The sequence below is a fragment of the Branchiostoma floridae genome, chromosome 10 (genome assembly GCF_000003815.2).
Source record: "Branchiostoma floridae strain S238N-H82 chromosome 10, Bfl_VNyyK, whole genome shotgun sequence".
Classification (NCBI taxonomy): Eukaryota; Metazoa; Chordata; class Leptocardii; order Amphioxiformes; family Branchiostomatidae; genus Branchiostoma; species Branchiostoma floridae.
The window spans coordinates 6,428,958-6,448,430 of NC_049988.1; the positions used below are offsets into that span (position 1 = coordinate 6,428,958).

The 19,473-nt window shown below is 40.5% G+C and overlaps 3 protein-coding genes across 3 annotated transcripts in view; 1 reads left to right on the forward strand and 2 right to left on the reverse strand.

Moving 5' to 3' along the window:
- Positions 1-726: 726 nt before the first annotated feature.
- On the reverse strand, positions 727-4,251 carry LOC118424314 (platelet endothelial aggregation receptor 1-like). The gene is made up of 4 exons (XM_035832859.1): positions 4,043-4,251; positions 3,468-3,550; positions 1,528-1,617; positions 727-941 (listed from the first exon to the last, which is right to left on the reverse strand). Exons 1-4 carry the CDS (start codon positions 4,198-4,200, stop codon positions 727-729), a joined length of 546 nt encoding a protein of 181 aa, XP_035688752.1. The 5' UTR covers positions 4,201-4,251.
- A 4,224-nt stretch (positions 4,252-8,475) lies between these two features.
- On the reverse strand, positions 8,476-13,764 carry LOC118423736 (ectonucleotide pyrophosphatase/phosphodiesterase family member 7-like). The gene is made up of 7 exons (XM_035831938.1): positions 13,438-13,764; positions 12,738-12,837; positions 12,387-12,500; positions 11,348-11,499; positions 10,764-11,014; positions 10,259-10,402; positions 8,476-9,313 (listed from the first exon to the last, which is right to left on the reverse strand). The coding sequence occupies exons 1-7, from the start codon at positions 13,676-13,678 to the stop codon at positions 8,996-8,998; spliced, it is 1,320 nt and encodes a 439-aa protein (XP_035687831.1). The 5' UTR covers positions 13,679-13,764; the 3' UTR covers positions 8,476-8,995.
- A 412-nt stretch (positions 13,765-14,176) lies between these two features.
- The window catches only part of LOC118423846 (ATP-dependent translocase ABCB1-like), a 54,606-nt gene continuing 49,309 nt past the window's right edge, over positions 14,177-19,473 (forward strand). Inside the window, exon 1 of the mRNA XM_035832126.1 lies at positions 14,177-14,317. The gene's annotated coding sequence lies outside the window, so the exon portion shown is untranslated. The remainder of the gene's footprint in view (positions 14,318-19,473) is intronic.

Sequence of the window (19,473 nt, forward strand, 5' to 3'; positions counted from 1 at the left end):
TCCCATTATATACAGAAGCGAGACATGTAACATTTAGTAAGGAGGCAAAAGTAGGCAAAATGCAGTGCAACAAATAGAATTCTGTACGTCAAATCAAAATCCATGTCAATATTTTGAAATCATACCTGTTCCAAGGTCAAAAATAACAAAGGTCAAAATTTGAATTATCAATAGCAGACCTACCTGACATTGACGTTGGGAGAACATTGTTGTTGAACTGATCTGTAAAAGACATAATGAGAGCAGGTCAACACTTTCAAAATCTGCAAACAAGCTACTATAAGTTCATCGCCCTTTCCTCAAGATGAAAAGTTTATCACCTCCAAACTAGTACTGGGCCATATTGAGTTGATTATATGCATGGCATCCTCTTTGAAACCACAAAACTCATGATATAAACGTGGGAAGAAAAATAGTTGTCCTCCTTGAAAGGTTTATTTTAGAAAACAGACCCTGCAGTTCCAGAGTAAACCGCTTAAGAGCCAGTCATCACCACTACTTCCTTACATCAAAAGCTATCTGCCCCCAAACAATCAAGACCACATTATTTCCAGTGAAAAAAGATACGAAGCCGTAAGTTCTGTTGCAATGCCAAAGTAACACACCAGAGGGCCATTATCGACCTTGACACCTACCCACATACCAAATATCATCACATTCCATCCGGGCAGAGGTTCTAAAATTATGCTCACAAATATCTACAAACACGCGCAAAAGACAGTACTTCTAATTATCATTGAGGTAAAAATGGAACTCACCTTTGTAGAAGCTTGTCAGTCCCGAAGTCTGACATGGAAAACATTGCCCGACCGGGCCCCACGCCAACGCATCCGTTTGGTGACAACAGTTGTTGTAGTCCACTTGTGCGGTTTGGTAGGTCTGTGTGAAGGTGTTCATGGTACAGCCGACGGTCGTGTAGCAGTAACCCAACAACGGGATACCTGAGGAAGAGAATCAAGTCAACTCGTAAAAACATTGTCCTACAGCGCAACTGTAAGCAGCGACACCTATGCTGCAGTGCAACAAAAAAAGCAGAACAGAATAGTCCTCGTGACATTCAATTTGGAATATAACGAATCTGTAAACAGCGACAACTATGCTGCAGTACAACAGTAACGCAACAGAACAGAACTAGCTCGTAAAGACAATGTCATACAACGCATCTCTAAACAGCGACACCTATGCTGCAGTGCAATATTAACCTGACAGAACAGAATAGAACTACTAGTAACTGAAAATATTGGAAAACAACGCATATGTAAGCAGCGACACCTGTACTGCAGTACAGCAGTAACCTGACAGAACAGAACTAACTCGTGAAAGTATTGTCGTATAGCGCATCTGTAAGTAGCGACACCTATTCCGCAGTACAATCTAAATCTTATATTAAAGGAAAGTCGTAACGATTACATTGACTTTAAAACTGGCGTTTTTAAGAAACGCTTGATGTCAGCGGTCCTAAAAGTTTAGTAAAATAGATCGATACTGTGAAGTTTTAAAAAAGATAGGCGGTATGGTGTTACTTACTGCAGTCGTTCCCATGGTACCCAGGTAGACATTCGCACGTATTGGGGGCCGTGCACGTTCCCAGGTTCAGACACTGTTGTTCACACACCGCTGCGACAGAAAATACGTTCATGAAATAATGATTTATCTAAAGTATCGAACGTGTCAAAAAATGATAAAGTTAGAGTTTTTAGGCCGTGGGCAATCTTTTGGGATCCGGAAGTGGTAAGTGCTGCCTCCGTACGAACTCGTAGGGAATCCGACGGATTTGGGAGAATGAAGACACGCCGTAGAACTTTACGTGCAAGCAAAACTTTGTGTGCCATCGGGCTGCGGATTCGCCCCCCGTACGTGCCAGTACTGGCGACGCGCCTGCCCTGTACAGCCTGAACGTTTTCAGAAATACATGGCGGACGTGGCCTCACAAAAAAAACGTACGGACAAATTTTAGACAAAGAGTACGGGTTGTACTATTAGCTTGAGGTACCCATATTTACACCTGGCTGAAGCAAGAAAAGTCGTGTAAAATGGATACCCGACTTTGGTATCAAGTCCCTTTCCCAAGGGCACAACATCGGCCGGTGCCATGTCTGGGGATTCGAACACAGGATGAATAGGTTCTGGGCCAAACAAGCAAACTACTGTAAATGTTTTTAAGTTCGCGGGGATTTAATTTCGCGGTAGCGGGAAAAAAAGACTTTTCGCGGTGGATTTAAGTTCGCGGTAACACCATAGACTGCAATCTAATATCGTTATAGAAAAATGTTCGCGGTGGTTTTAAATTCGCGGTGAAGTGGTCACCGCGAAAACCGCGAACATTAATCCACCGCGAACATTTCTGCATTTACAGTATTACGTAAACCCGACAGACCAAATGTACACGTGCAAGAAAGAACGCTTATATAAAAATTATCGAGCGTGCCTATATAGTGACACCATTTCTCTATGAACAAAATGTATACATCAATACCAGCTGTCACTAAACGGTTTGACTCTTACCACGGCAACTCTATTGAAAACAATGCAGTTACCGCAATCTTTGCAAAGTTATTGAACTTTAATCTTACGGGCAACGTGTGAGGACACTTTTTTGTTGATGTTTCTGATAGTTTTGACATAGTGGTTATTGCCACCTTTGATTTTTTTCATCTCGTCGAATTCTTAGTGATGTTTTATGGTGTTATAGATGCCGCCTATGGAAAATGCCTTGTGATATCCAACCTATGTATGTATTACATACTGTATCTGTATCTAACAAGTCGCAATTTAATTCCGAAAAAAACAATTTAATTCCGGACTGCGGGTCAATAACTCCAAAATGCTTTACCCAATCAGGTTTATCAATTAGCCCTCGGGCAAGAATTTGCAATAAACTTTCTAAACTTTCTTTATTGGGTACATAGTAGGGGGTGCTGAATATGCGGAATTGGTCCCTAGGGAGAAGTCCAATTATACATATTTATACCAATAATGACAATGCAGTCTTCTATATACTATTGTATTATAGCTCCCGAGTCTCCTCTGTCTTCTTTGCAAATGTCCTCTTTACAAATATTTCCGAAGAGGGCAGAAGAGACTCGGGAGCTATAATACGGCTGGATACCAGGCTAATATAAAGATATATACAAATCGGCCTATAGGATCGAGTACCTTTAAATCTGCTGTACTTGATTCGAGAAATGTGAATAACTCATTGCATGAAACAGCGTATCTTGAACATTCTATTACAAAGTGAAATTCATCTCCAATATGCTTTGGATAGAATGGGGAAAAGTTCTGTGTTGTCCACGTGTGTCTTATTTCTTGTCAATCATTCAAATGATAGGTGTTCTATCTATCTACTCGCATATATATAGTCCTTTCAAACATTTGCCTAAATAGTATGAATCCACAACGGATGTGCCTAAACTATAGTTTATGAAAGCGCAATTTGCTGCGCAAACAAAGTTATTTTTACTCACGTATGTCGCAGTTTGTCCCGCTCCACCCATCACAACATTGCGCCACGGTCCGCAACATGTCTACTGGCTGGGTTACCGCTGGCCTGGACGGATGTAAAAAAAAACATTTCTGAACACCATTTTTTGTTTCGTCAAGAGATGGATTGTTTATTCCTTGACAAAAAATGGTGCTGTTCAGTCGAAAATTTGGGTGGGTCCAATTTTGTGTTGGATATAACAATCAAACTAGTTGAAGAGTCATTTCAAGAGTCAACTTGAGATGTTGATTTGTCGAGCACGTTAAAGAAGAATAGAGAGAGAGAGAGAGAGAGAGAGAGAGAGAGTGAGAGAGAAAGGGCGAGCGAGAGACAGCGAGAGAGAGAGAGAGAGAGGGAGGGAGGGAGAAAAACAGACGGACAGAGAGAGAAGGAAAGGGAGAGCGGGCGAGTAAGTGAGCGAGAGAGAGAGAAAGAAAGAGAGACAGACAAAGAGAGAAAGAGACAGAAAGATAGAGCTCGAGACAGAGAGAAAGCGAGACAGAGACCCAAAACATTATCTCCATTTTTCATGGAGATAACTAGACGTTTTGCACTTACTTGTAGATATAGCAGACGGCGTTTTTTGAGATGACGGCTTGAGAAGCGCCGGTCGGACCGCCATAGACCTCCACCATCTTGCCATACAGGAGCTTCCAGCCGTCTTTCTCTCTAAGGTACAGCTCCCCACACTGACATGTGTCTTCCTGTTCCTTCATGATCACTACTTCCTTTGTGATCGTCACTGTCTCGTTGCAGAAGTGGTTGCTTGTGCTAATAAAAGAAGCAAGATCATGATAAAGGGTATAGGTAATGTATAAGTCAGGTATAGCGCATGCTATTGAAAGACGAAGCCTTCCACCAACTTTTTCATACTCGCCTGTACATTATCAACAGACTTTGATAAATTACGGAAAAGTCCGCAAAATGAGGCAACTATTTAACATATGGTGAAAGTTGAGATTGTAGTAAGACCTATCATCTTTGTTCATAACGACCTCAAAGTACGCTCCTCTAACAACAGGTAGTTTTGATTTATCAAAATTCATGTATTCAAAGAAGAAAGTACATGTATTCGTCTAAAACAGGCACCACTGAGTCGACAAAATATTTTTTTGTTGTTCTCCTGTCGATTGGACAGATGAGGAGGCAGACAGGCTTTTTGCCTGTTTGCCTGACCTGCACATGACTTTTTATGGTGAAGGAGGTGTGCAATTCCTTCTCCACCCTCTCGTCTACTGGAGCTCTAAAGTCTCACAGGGGCAGAACTGCCTGCAACGTGTGAGGTGGCTCCAGCAGATGCAGCTTTGTTGTTCGGAGTATCCGTCTCCTATTAGGACTTCCAACCAAGGATGTAAGGGGTTCCTCGTACCCCCGACTCGTGTGCCATGGCGGGAGCCGCTCATGCCCGAACATGCCCCAAAAGCCTGTTTCAGCCACAAAGCCCCACCAAGGCCACACAAGGTCACTAGCCGCAGCTAGATACTCATTTACACCTGACAAAATAATATGTAACAAGTAAAGGAAGCTTAAGGGAAAATACAATTCAGAAAAATCTAGAAAACAATATGTTTGCTGCTGTTGTCATGCACAGGGTAATTTGTAGAATGTTCGACTGTGGAGTTTGTTGTGTATCAAACATATACAGCTTTGAAACTGTGAAAGGGTGTTAGTTTTACATATTCCGAAACTTAGAGTCATTAGTTAAAAGTAAAAAAATCAACCACTGAAAGCTCGTTTGACTGTTAAATTTAAAAAGCAACCGTCACGAGCTAGTTTAACTGTTACATTTAAAATACAACCGTCACGAGCTAGTTTAACTGTTACATTTAAAATACAACCGTCACGAGCTAGTTTAACTGTCAGAACATAACACTTTACTAAACGTAACAAAATACATAAAACATTACCCACCTTGTATCCTGTGCAATCACTCCAGTGTTTCCAACGGTGACGTGTAAAATCGCACAAACCAAAACGAACGGTAGGAATCTTCTCTCTCGTTTCGACCACATCATGTATACAGTGTCCAAAATTCTTTCAAACAATCGCAAATACCTCAACTCTCTTGTACTAAAACAAGCCTTAGCGCTTTTGATGTGAAATCTAAATCTACAGTTGAATTCTTTACAATTTGTTCTCGTTGCCTTGTCTTCAAATATCAACTACACGCCCCTGTGTGAATTCTGGTATTCTCTATAAGAATGTATTCTTGATGTAATGGAGGAATCGGGATCTTCGCCACGTTTTGTGCTGTCATATTTAATCCGCCAAGTTGGTACTGTTTGTCAACGTACTTCAGTAGATCATCTTTTGTGGGATTTACGTACTAATCCGACATGTGTGAGGGTTCTGATTTGCTGACCTCAGAGTGAATCTATATAAGCCGTTACGTAAAGAATAATTTACTGCATTGATCTCATGGTGAATGGGACATCTGTTGCTTTGTTTTATCCGCCGAGTTTGATGATCGTTTATTTGGGAGACGCCCATGGCATGCACATGCTCGTGCAAACTGGGAAAAGTGTTAGATAACTTTATCTCGTAGTGGTGTGGAATTGCCGAGTGGCTATGCTAGCGGACACGAAATTGTGACGTTAAATAGGTTCCTTTCTTGGCTTTCCTTGCCTGATGTTTATGGCCTTGAGAAACTTCATACATGTACGACTTTCCTCGCCCCACCAAGGTGGTATCTCACTGCAATTTTCTTACGTTTTGTGTATTTTGTTGTCTTTTAAGTCATACTTTTGCGTATCAAGCAATATCTAAGTTTTTAAAAAATCGGCGAAAATAATTACATAACAGTGCCGCACAGTTAACGAACCCCGCGGTGCTCAAAGTGCAGTGAGATACCACATTTAATGGGTGGATGACTTCGTTTGGTGAGGTTTCATACCAGTGGTGGAAGGAGAGGGATAGGCTCCGCATTCCAATACTGTGCCTTTCAGCGCATGGATCACTAGAAGTCAACATGTCCAGATTACGTTTAACCATAATAGTATAATTCAGTTTGTACAATCATGATGATAATTGTATGAAATGTACAATTTTAATTTGTAGCGATCGCGCCTATGTAACGTTAGATGGGGGTCCAGAATTTTGGTAGATCTGCGCTTTAAGCACATATAAAACCCTCATATCATACGTCACATTTCCAAACTGGGGTCTGGCCGGGTGTGAGTGAATCAAATAAATCTGTCCGGATGTGCAGCTTGTGCAATACAAACCTGGTGTATTACGTCATAAGACGCGGTTTACCAAGAACACAATACAAACAACCAATCGATTTTGGTAGCTCTCTTTTGTTTATCTCTTTTGTCTCATCGGATTAATCTATTTGACCTTCCTATTAGCTAGGATGACCCTTTGTGAAAATAACTTGGTTTTTGTTCTTCCAAACATCTGTAACAAGTTTTGTTTACTCTTAAGAATAAGCTTGGGCGACACATGTTTTCAAGCCATCTCATTTTTCTATCCGTTGATTTCTGTAGCTTTATTAACGGTTAATCTTTTTTGACTCATTGAACCTAATCTGTTTGACCTGATAGTTACGTAGGGATGATCTTATTTGGAGGATTATTTGGCCTTTGTTCTATTGAACATCTGTTAACGAATCTTGTTTATTCTTGTGAATACGCTTGGGTGACACATGTTCCAGATTTTGTGACACATGTTACGTTGTGAGGTTTATATTCACATAAAACTCGTGGGTAAGAAAATTGTTTTTCGTTCTATCAGATTTCTTCCCTATAAGCGGTATCTCACTGCACTTGGGGCACCGGTGCGGCACTGCGGGGTTTGTTCACTGCGGCACTGTTGTGTCAATTTCGTCATTTTTTTTATGATTTAGATATTGCGTTATACGTAAAAGTAGGACTCAGAAGACAACAACATACACAATACGTAAGAAAATTCGTTCTTTATCTCTGAAATTCGTTGAGTAATATTTCGAACCCCACAGTGCCACACCAGTGCCCAAGTGCAGTGAGATACCGCCTTATTCCAAATACTGAACGAGAGTGGGTATATTTTCTAATAACCTTTGAAACAAAATTTCCTTGTATTGAGCAACAACGTTAAAAAATTGGATCAAAGAAATCAGAAGGACATCACACAATTGTGCTCATATATAACTTTATTCTTGTGACGTACATATTTATATACATTTTGTACTTTCAACTTTGCAATTGGTGTACGTGGTGATATGAATTATGCATAGTACGCTATCATAAACATATTGCTGAGGCAATTGTTGATTTCATAATTAGTGGAATTATAGGGTCGCGGAACTTTATTTTCATGTAACGGAATTTTTACATATCAGCCATTAAAACTCCACCGTGCAAATATTTTTCTTCTACGTTTTTCTTTCCTTGAAATAACGTCATATCACAAACAAATATTCGACGTGACAAACTAACGTTTCTTAAGTACTAGCGTCACGTTACGTCGCTTAAAGCCGAGTGGTCCTTTGTTCGATTCCCCTGATATGCTCCAACGTTGCAATTGTGCCATTGAGGTTTTATCTCACTGCACTCGAGGCACCGGTGTGGCACTGCGGGGTTCCATCACTCAACAAATTTCAGAGATGAACGAATTTTCTTACTTTTTGTGTATTTTGTTGTGTTCTAACCCATACTTTTACGTATTACGCAATATCTGAATCATATAAAATCTGCGAAAATAAAACAATGTTGTAGTGAACAAACCCCGCAGTGCCGCACCGGTGCCCAAAGTGCAGTGAAATCCCATCTTTAATAATGGAATATTCAGTTGAAAATGGGCACCAATGCTAGATACTCTATACTACTAAAGCTGTGCTGTATTAATTGAAGTTGTTCAGTATACCCAACCAATTTCAGAGATGAACGAATTTTCTAACGTTTTGTGTATTTTGTTGTCTTCTAACCCATATTTTTATCCAATACGCAATATCTAAATTATATAAAATCTGTAGAAAATAAAACAACAATGTTGTAATGAACGAACCCCGCGGTGCCGCACCGGTGACCCAAGTGCAGTGAAATGCCACCTTTATTGATGAAAATGGGCATCAATGCTAGATATACTACTAGAGCTGTGCTGTATCAATTGAAGCTGCTAAGTATACCTCATAACTGTAATGTGTTAATAAAAATATGTAAATGTACTTTGGCACTACTGTTACTGCATAGGGTGGAAGGGGTTACAATGTTAACTTGAATTGAAAGTTCATCTGTGTTGGTAGAAGTCATTATTGAACTAGTTAAACGTAATTTCCAACACAATAATTCAACTCACTCAAATTTTCGACTGAACAGCACCAGTTTTTGTCAAGGAATGAACAATCCATGGCTGTTGTGACGTCACGTTAAGCAGATAGAGCACGTGACTCAGTAGGCAGTGGATCATAAGTTGCAGGAAGTCTTTGGCGCCCACCGTCAAGATAGCAGTGGATTGTTCATTCCTTGACATAAACTGAATGGTGCTGTTCATTCGAAAATTTGGGTTACAATGTTGTCTTTGTCTAAACAATCAGTGATTGTCCCCAAACAGTAACACAAATACCACAAAAGCAATTACACATACACCACTTGATAACGTACTAGTAGCGCCGCTGGTAAAACCAGGATCCAATAGTGCCCTGACTTCCTGGATGGTACCGTTGTTCGGTGCCGGGCTGACCCCGAGGATCTCGCACATCAGAGCGTACAGGTGAACGGAGTCGAACGGGCGAGGGTGCGTGTATCCCCGCCGGAAGGCAGGCCCCTGCGCCCTGAACACGGCCTTCATCTTCAGGAGAGCGTTGTCGTAACCATGCTGACCGGGAACGTCAATTTGTCCTGGATAAGTCTGTGGATAGAATATGGTTGAGATTGTGAGAATTACAGCATTGCCGAGAAAAGTTTACACAAAACATTGTATGAGCGTATGGGGGTTGCCATCTAGATCTATGCATACTGCACGAGAAAAAGAAAGATGTTGCGTCAACTTTTGAGCACATGTCGAAAGTCATGAAAGTACATAATATATGCTTGGGCAAAGATGAAGAGATTGTGATTATTTTCGTTAGCTTTTGTCACTTTGGATACTAAGATTAAGCTGAGTTTAATAGAAAGAGATATTTGAATTGTATCCGTAGAAGAAATTCTCAACAATCTATGCTAACCTTTCAATTGAACAACCAACCGCTTGGGTTGCGGGGATTATCGTAGCCGAGATTTTTCGGGATTGTACTTGCATAGTCTGTTGTGAGGGAAGCGAGCCGGTAAAAAAATCCGGCCACTGCGAGGGGTGATCAATAAGTTTTCGGCCGCACCCAGAAATAATAAGCACATCTCAATTTTCGAGGTACAACTTCGTAGTATGGAGCCTTTTGTTATTGGGTGGGCCGACTACTCACTCTTTGCAGCCAGGGGCTGAATTGCAAGGAGCTTACAATAGGCGGGGCTAAATCGCAAGGGTCTGGAGCGAGCTGCCATTCGGCGCCACTCAGGTGACCTCAATACGACTGTCGCAAGTGTCTGGAGCGAGCTGCCATTCGGCCCCACTCAGGTGACCTCAATACGACAGTAATTGCCCCAGGTGCGGCCAAGGTACTGTAGGTTTTGAACCGCTCACACCGCACCATCGCACATGTGGCGGGTTCTTTAACGTGCCCGGGGTATGGCTCTCCCCAGACACGGGACCTCCATTTAACGTCCTATCCGAGGGACGATACGTCCTGTCCAAGGGATACTTTTATCAATACCCGTGTGACGCAAAGTCTGCCTGCTTGAAGAATACAAGACTACTCACCGAATGGATGATGAAACTGGAGTCGGCCAGCGCTATGATGTCAGGTATCCGGGGGTTGTTGGCGAAGTGGAACCGCTCCGGGAAGTCTTCCTTCAGGTAAACAGTCATGTTGGGGTGACTCGTACGGAGTACGTCGTACACTTCCTAGAGTAAAACATCATAAATACCTTCGTTAGAAAGTGATGTTTTGAGTAGCGTTCGTGTGTGTGTGTGTGTGTGTGTGTGTGTGTGTGTGTGTGTGTGTATGTGTGTGTGCGTGTGTGCGTGTGTGTGTGTGCGTTTGTGTGTGTGGCTATGCGTGTGTGCGTGTGTGTGTTCGTTTGTGCGTGTGTGCACGCGCGCGTGTGTGTGTGTGTGTGCGCGCGCGCGCGTGTGTGTGTTCGTTTGTATGCGTGCGTGCTGTGTGTTTCAAAATTTTAAACCACCGATTCAATATCTTTCAACGGATATAGGTTACCATTCGGAAAAAGGTGAACTCAAGTTACAATGAAGGGTCATATTTCACCTGGAGTTTTCCGTCTTCAGGCTGTATAAGCGCCAGCGGCCCATAGTCCGCTAGTAACAGTCTCAGATCCAACGGGGACACGTAGCTGTAGATCTCGATGGGATTCGGCACGGGATCCGCCGTGATCATGCCGTGATCTGCCGTCAGGATCACGTTCAGATCACTCAGCTGATCCCGAACTTTGATCTGATCCACCAGGTAGCCGATGAGCCGATCTGCCTTGCGGATTTCCTCCCGACGGGCGTCGCTGTCTAGTTGAAGACAACGTAGGGTAGGTCAAGATGAAGTTTGATACCGTTCGAATGAGTTCGATGTAAATCTAGCGTCTTATCATGGCATTATCTGAGGTGAGATCAGTCATTAGCGCCACCTAGCAGATCGCTTTATGTTGACAGGCACATATATTACACGTAGATGGTGAATTCAGCACCAAGGACGACGCCCATCTTCACATTTCATTTTTTTCCAAGAGCTCAATGGCAGACATATGAATACAATTTGTACTAGATATTCGACTAGACTAAAGGAAAAGGAAATGAAGTAAACAACACAAGACAAAACAAAGAGTTCTAACACAAACATACCAGGTCCTTGAGCATGGCATATTTTATCCGGCTGGTTCCAATGGACAGCTACAAAGTCCAAATCATCAACCAAGAACCAGTCAATGATTGTGTCGACTCTCTTCTGCCACTCAGCTTCGTCAGTTGGAGCACTGCTGTTGGACGTCACATATCTACAAAACAATGAAAAGTGATCGATTGTGAAACTGCAGCAGCTTGCACTTGTCATATTTGTCGCTACGGGGCGCTATTGCATTAGCGTTTCTCTCTCTTCTACCATTCAATTTCATTCACTCACTGCTGTTAGGCGTTACACATCTATGAAACAGTAAGACCCTCTAGTAAAACATTTAGAGCAACGTAACGTTAATATATTGGTTGCACTTTTTACACACCTCGCTACGTGTCGCTATTGTATCAGTGTCGCCAGTGACACCTACTACTAGTATACTGTAAATGCATTTAATTTCGCGGGGATTTAATTTCGCGGTAGCGGCAAAATGGACATTTCGCGGTGGATTTAATTTCGCGGTAGCGCCATCCCGCGAAATTCAATGCATTTTCAGCACTGCACTGTAGTCACGAACTGCCGTGTAAAACCCGGCGCCTCTACAAACCGCCAGTCGGAAAACACTTGCTGGTTACCCGGTAAGGGTCCTATACAGACGGATAGAACAGTTTCCATGCTTTTGACTTGTTCTTGCGTGAGCCACTGTTACTGATCTAATCGTATCTACCCTCTCAATACGTAATAGTATACAGTAGTACGACCTTTGTATCATGGTGAACATACTGTACAGAACTGTAATACAGATGGTCGTATGAAAAAATTACATGTGTGTCTTCACCGTAGTAAGTATGTCAAACATTTCATTATACAGTGACAAAGACAGTAGTAGTATGTACATGGAGCGGAAAAGGGGCACCTTAGGCGGCGCCAGCAGACGAAATATTCGCGGTGGATTTAATTTCGCGGTGAAGCGGCCGCCGCGAAAACCGCGAATATTAATCCACCGCGAATATTTCTGCATTTACAGTATACCGTGCTTGAACTGCCTACCTGTCCGGTAGCATCCCCTGCATGGGTAGGAAGCCTCCGTAGAACATGTACACTCCTGCCTTCTTGCCCTGCTTCTTAACCGTGTTCCAAATAGGCTCAGCTCCGTTATCATACCTGTATTACAGTACAGCAAGCACAGAGCGACATTACAAACATAAGCATTGTAAACACATCAGGGTTAAATGGATGGATATTCACTTTTATCGGCGGGCTAACGTGACGTTATATCCATTGTTTTAAAAACAGGACATTCCGGCATATTAATTTGACGGACCATAGTTTAAAACTTTTGCAATTTTTTGAAAGTTTCATGCACTTAGATAAATAAATATGAAAAGACAATATAGATACCATTCTCTCATGTGTTCCGTCTGCTGTGCTGAAAAAGTCACCCCCGTTTCCTTGTCGAAATATTTGTTATGCACAACGCCATGGCTCTCAGGATATAACCCTGTGATTTATGGTACAGAAATGAAACTTTTTACAGATCATATTGTGCAACAACAACAACATTTTTAAACAGATGAAAAAATGGGAATGTGTTATTTTACCACTGTTGGAAGCTCATTTGACCTATTGAATGCAAATCAAGCTTTGTGAGTACTTAATGTTCGATGTTTGGTGTTGTAGTAAATTTAATGCAAAAGATTACACAAAATCTAATTTACTCTCCCTGAATCAGCATAAACATACATTTAATCACAATACAACCAAAATACAACACGTATATATAGATGTGACTGCAACACTAGTTTTTCTTCAAAGTGGCGGATTCACACATCCAAACCTGAGCCCGGTTGGACAATTTGCAGAAACGGAAAGTATGATACAAAAGACAATAAAACACACAAGACGAGAAAAAAAATAGCCTTTGGCATAATTTGTGCATATTTCCTGACAGAAAGTTATATTTAATCCCTACAAACACCCCTGTTGAGCCCCGTTTTGGCAATACAATAACCATGAGTTTAAAATAACCCCGCAGTGAATTTTATGACAGTTGACGTCATGAGCTACGTACAGGAAGAACAATCCTTATCACGAAACTCACCCGTTGCTATGGTGATATGATCCGGCCCCGTTAACGTAGGAAACGCAGGTGTGACGTAAGGTGCCTTGGCCCCCTCTTGGGTGAACCTATCCAAATTTGGGGTGTCCACATCTTGGTCAAAATCCCACCTAAAACCGTCGAACGACACCAACAACAACCTCTGTCGTTTGGCATTGACATCATTTCCGGTTGTTAGCACAGCTAGAGAAATAGCGACGTACACTAGAGCCTTATTAGCCATCTTTCTATGACGTCTTTTTCTGCATATGGCGGTCGTAAGATTTCAGTGCTTGTTTCCAGGGTCCTTACCGTTATTAGCTAAATATTTGAAATAGGCAAATATAGATTTTCCAACGGATTTCTAGAGCCGTGTGTTTGTATTTGAGTGAAAAATTAACTAGTTTGTTCTAATGAATTACTGTTAAGTTTCTTCAAGCTATCAATGATTTACCTTTGACGTATTGGCACCTGTCACATAGACACCTGTTATGTATACACCTGTCGTTTGGACACCTGACGTGTAGGCACCTGTCATGTAGACACCTGTCGCAAAACACCTGTCGAAAATCAGAAACACAAGGAACACTAGCCAAAGTCTTTTGACATTTCGTGTTACGTTTGTTATTTTCTAATAACAAACAATCTTAATCATCACTGTAAATAATGTAAAAAAATACCATCCCCGCAGAGAAAATAGAATGACCCAAAGGTCACTTTGAGTTCGTCCGGACGTTGACCTTTGACCAATACCGGCTTCGAACACCACGACTTGCATGGCTGGTTTTGTTATAAAAGAAGACGACACAGACACGCCTGTCCTGTGATTCCCAGGTAGACATTGAGAAACAAGTCGGTTGGGCACCAAGACTCTTGATCTAAGGTAAGAATCGTTAAAAACGAGGAGTGTTTTTGAGAATGTAGTGTTTGTGTAACTGACACATGGCGGGAAGATTCGGCTGTGGGTTGGGTTGGGGTATTTGTAATGCTGTGTTCCTGATATATAGGAGGGGCTGTCATCACCAAAATATGTTTTGCGTCTTTTTCAGCACGATATCTTTGTTTTACAAATGTTCACCGGTTACCAGTAGTGTTGGTACTGATGGTATTTGATAATTATCATGATAAGTACTGTAATTCTTTAAATTTTCGTAATGTTTTCTTATCTGCTTTCTTCTCACAGTAACCTCTGCTCGTGTGAGATTTAAAAACAACAACAACAGTACCTCATGATTATACACAAAACATACCATAAATTGATATTGAATTCCTACAAACTAAAAACAAATGCCTCCCCCCTAAATTAATTCCCTAACTACGATGATGTATGAATTTACAGATATGATATGACGTAAACATGTCAACATTGAATGCCATTATTGAAGTACTGATTTATTGGAGTCAATTACTATATATAGGATATTGCAACATACTTGTATTCCTTGGTTTGGTTGGGACCCAGAAAATGATGTGGAAATTACATGCTGTTGTATTTTCTTATTCCCACCTCAATGCGAAATGAGCCAGAATAATATATTAGGAAATTTGCTGTCTTCAAACAAAAAAAATTGTAGCAACAGCAATTCCAATATTGTGAGTCTGTTATCGAAATCATTGACAAAATATTGGCACACTTAAATTGCATTCAAATTAGTCAATGGAAATAGTCTGTGTGATAACAGTTGAACATGTTTATTGAATTATTGAACGTTATTGCATGCAGGCCAGGTATGACAAAATGACATTATACTTTTATAGTAGCTGCTTTCAGTTCATTTGTAATTGTATGACTCATTCTCAATTTAGGCCAGGACTCTAATGCTGCAAAAATTGAATTATCTAACGTGACAGCAACCTCCCCTCTTGGCCATATGGATCGATCCTCGGACCAGGGTTCAATCCTTTAATACTGGTGCTGGCCCCAGATGAGACATAATAATAAAGGGTTAATGCCCCGCCCCGAGGGTATATGGTGAGATAATCCCTGGTCAGGGACGATAACCGATAATTCAATTTTTGCAGCATTAGAGTCCTGGCCTAAATTGAGAATGAGTCATACAATTACAAATGAACTGAAAGCAGCTACTATATACACCGAGGATAAGGCGGGGCATTAACGTTATTATCAAATAGCCTATCCAACTGACAGTTATTTCACACAAATTCCTTTATAACAAATAAACACTTTAATACATTACATAAAAATACATTTGCAATATATATATTGTACAATAGTGTCTATATATAATACAAACATTAAACTATTTCATCATCATCATTCAACTAATAATTTTAACTAATCATCTGTTTGTGAGATAGCATATCAGCATCAACATGTGGCTTATTTGCAATACAAACTACATGTATTAAGTGGAGTCCTGGTACCCCCCATGCAGAGCCTTTTCACTTGGGCACGACAAAGTACGTATATATGAAGTGATTTAGGAAGGTACCGGCTTAATCACGTTAGAAAGCCACAATGAAAATGTGTAAAATCAGCATAATTCCTTTTCAAGTATCCCTATATTCCCCATGTGGAGCCCTAATTAACATAACCAATCAATCATAATATTTTTGACAGTTATGCATGGTTAACACACAAACAACAGTACAAAAAAAAATCATGACTGTCCCCTGTATAATGGTGTGGTCCAAAAAGTGGTCGGTTATTAGAATAACCGACCACTTTTGAGGTTACAGCCTGATAACCCATGGGAAATGGGGGCCTCTGATTGGCCAACTCCATCTGGCTATATGATAATATATATTATATAAGGGATGATAATTTCGTCATTTCGGATGGTGACATAAAGTCGGTGGCCCAGTGTATGAGGGAGCTTCAGGTGTAAGTCAAACCTAGAAATGCGTATCTAGAAGAACCAAACACACTTATTGAAAAGAGTAGGGGTGACCCAATTTGCTAAATGCAACTGTAAATACGTACTTGGCATAGCAAAACTGCATCAACTCTTGCTTAGCAAAGTATATAGTTTGTTTAGGGAATGAACCAGACTACTAGTAGCTACTTATTTAAAACAATAAATATGCTTCACTTCAATCGCAGATGACTGACAAGAAACTACTTTGATTCGGAATGTCTCGCTACTAGGACACTTTATGCAATTATTTATAATCATACATTATTCATATAATGACCTAGGAAGGGTGGTAGAAATTGATTAGTTTGCCAGGGATACATCCATTCTCATCTAATAATATATGCTCCTAATGGTCACTCTGGTGCAATAACACAAGGATTGACCATCACTGCATTAGGAGTTAGATAATGCTATATAAATTTTATGTGCACATTTGCGCTCCTAATTAGAATTGCAGCTGTGCATGTAATTTTTGACTTGGGCACACCATTGCACCTAGATACTTTTTATTGGGTACTAGTATTAAAAGGTAAAGAATACTCGAGAAATTTAAGAATGAGAAAAAGCAATAAGACTTTATCCTGGGGGTAAAGCTGGGTCACCTTAATTTGCCGGTAACCTATATTTGGTTTGTTTAAAAACAGGATATTTTGGGATATCAATTCGACGGATGGTAGTTGTAACGTGACTGATATTCCTAAATATCCCGCCTTTTTCATACAAGTTGTATTACAACGGATTTAGGTTACCTAGCGAATAAAGGTGAACTAGCTTTACCATGGATGCAAAACTTTTCCAGCAATGTCCTGAGAACCATGCATGAACTTGGGCCACTGGCTCCATGGAATTTGAACCATTTGGCAAGTGGCCGAGTGCGCACATACCAGGGGTCTAGCCAGCGTCCGTTTTTCCGTCAATTGACGGAAATTTGCTGCGTCTGACGGAAAAATTTTAAAACCAATCCGTCAACCTTGACGGACAAAAATCCTTGGTGGAAGCTACAGGCGGCTTGGGGATGCCGTCCACGGCTGTAAAAGCCAGTGGCACTGTTTGTTTTGCTATTGTTATGATTGTTGACAATGTGTGTCGGCGCCCTTTCGCATACGATAATCTCATTAAAACCCGTTTTTCAAGGTCTCAGTTCAGTCCTTCTAATTAATTTTCGCGGTTTTCGCGACGATTGTAATTGGCTGACAGAAAAAAATTTCGTTCTGGCTAAAGCCCTGGCATATACAGACATACCAGTAGGTATTATAACGTAATTGAACCTGGACCAACAACAAACAAAACAAAAACAAAACACACCGACCAGAGCGAGTAAAGAAACCAACAACAAATACTCTTAAAATTTATCAGAGTACAATATATAGGTGTGTGATGAAATGTTTTTGAGAAAAAAAAATCATCGCTAACCAAAATATGTACAAGAAGCCAGTTTATTGGTTCAATGGCTAGAAACTGGAGTAAGTAAAATGCAAAATGTTCACAGCTGTTTTGTTCACGTTTTCTGTTATCTCATGACAATATCAAAACACCATGAACAATTGTCTTGCAAATGAGTTCTTTCAGTAGTTGTCTAAAATGAAGCACAAAGACCCCATGGAAAGCTCTTGATTTTCAACTTACATTTGTTTACATTTGTAAATAATGTCATTTAAAGAAAACAACTTTTATTATATTTCCAGAAATTAAATGTATAGATTCTTCGAAAATGGAAATACCCGATTCTTAGCTGTAGACTGTAGTTCCTCAAGATAAACAGATTTATGTCAAGGACTGCCATTTTTGTCTCCTAATTGAGCAAAACTTAGTCATGTAATAATGAGATAATCCCCAACCAGTGTAGCCTACTGGTACTGTAAATGCAGACATTTTTGCAGTAATTTTATGTTTGAATTTTTTGCGACCACAAACTCAAAACCACTACAAAACTTTGTGATCGTCTCAAAACTGCAAGAAGACACAGAATTTCTCCCTACTGCAAAATCAAACCATCGCAAACTTCAATGCATTTACAGTAACCTTCTTACAACTAGTCAATTAGTTAACTTACATTGTAGTATCCGAATCTTGCCTTAGGAGACATTTTCACCTGAATGCCACAGATGTATGCGAGCTACCTGGTTTTTCGACTTTCCATTATTGCTTTGTCACGCCACCCAGACACCTGCGACCAGTAGGTCGTTCACACAATGTAACCCGAGAAGTCACGCGTGACATCACCCGGGAGATTTACATAAAAGTAACATTATAGTAGGTGAAAGGTGAACGACCTGCTGGGCGTTTGATTCCCCTTCAAATAAAAGCACAGGTGTGTACAAAATACTGTTGGCTCAGGCAGGGTTGGACACGTTTTCTAAAAATTACACTCGTCCTATCGGGCGAGCACATAAAATATTTGCTAGCCCCAACCAACTTTTCACTGCCCGAAATTTAGATAACATTTTTAACGTTTTTATTTCACTTGCGGTAAATGTTGGCTTTGTTTTTCCGTGTTGTCCAATGCTTGATGCCATGACTGTGAAAGCTATCAAAATCTCACTCATGGAAAATCTTACTTGCCTGATGGGGCAAGTAGGTTAGGACATGCGCTTGCCCGATTGGCATTTTTACTTACCCTGGACTAATGGACCAATGTCCCGGACCCTGTCAGGGCTAAATTCAAACGGCAAAAGAACCCTTATATTAGACCATCAGTTATTTGGTATGATGATCTATATATGTGTTAATGTTGTTTACAAGCTAAATACACTTCAAACATGAGAAACTTAAAACCAGGAAATTTATTGTCTACCGTACGGTGTATAGTTTTTGATTAGCTAAGAAATTGATAAGCTAACATTATTATAGCAAAATGAATGCAAAATTAGAAAGTTTTCCTTGAATTTGTTTGCAATTTATTCCTTAATTGATATGAAACTGTGATGCAAACTAGTTTAGTTTAAAGTGCAAAAAATGATTTTTTTTGTCCAAATTGTTACTTCTGTCACATAAATTGACAACTTTTATAAACATTTATGATAGGGCTGTGTGCCCAAATACCCATACCTGTACCGTACCTGTAAAACTGTTTAGGACACCATTTTTAAGACCTGGTGACAGATAGGTAAACCCAAAATCAACGATGACGATTGGGATAATATTGCAGTCGAAAATTAGG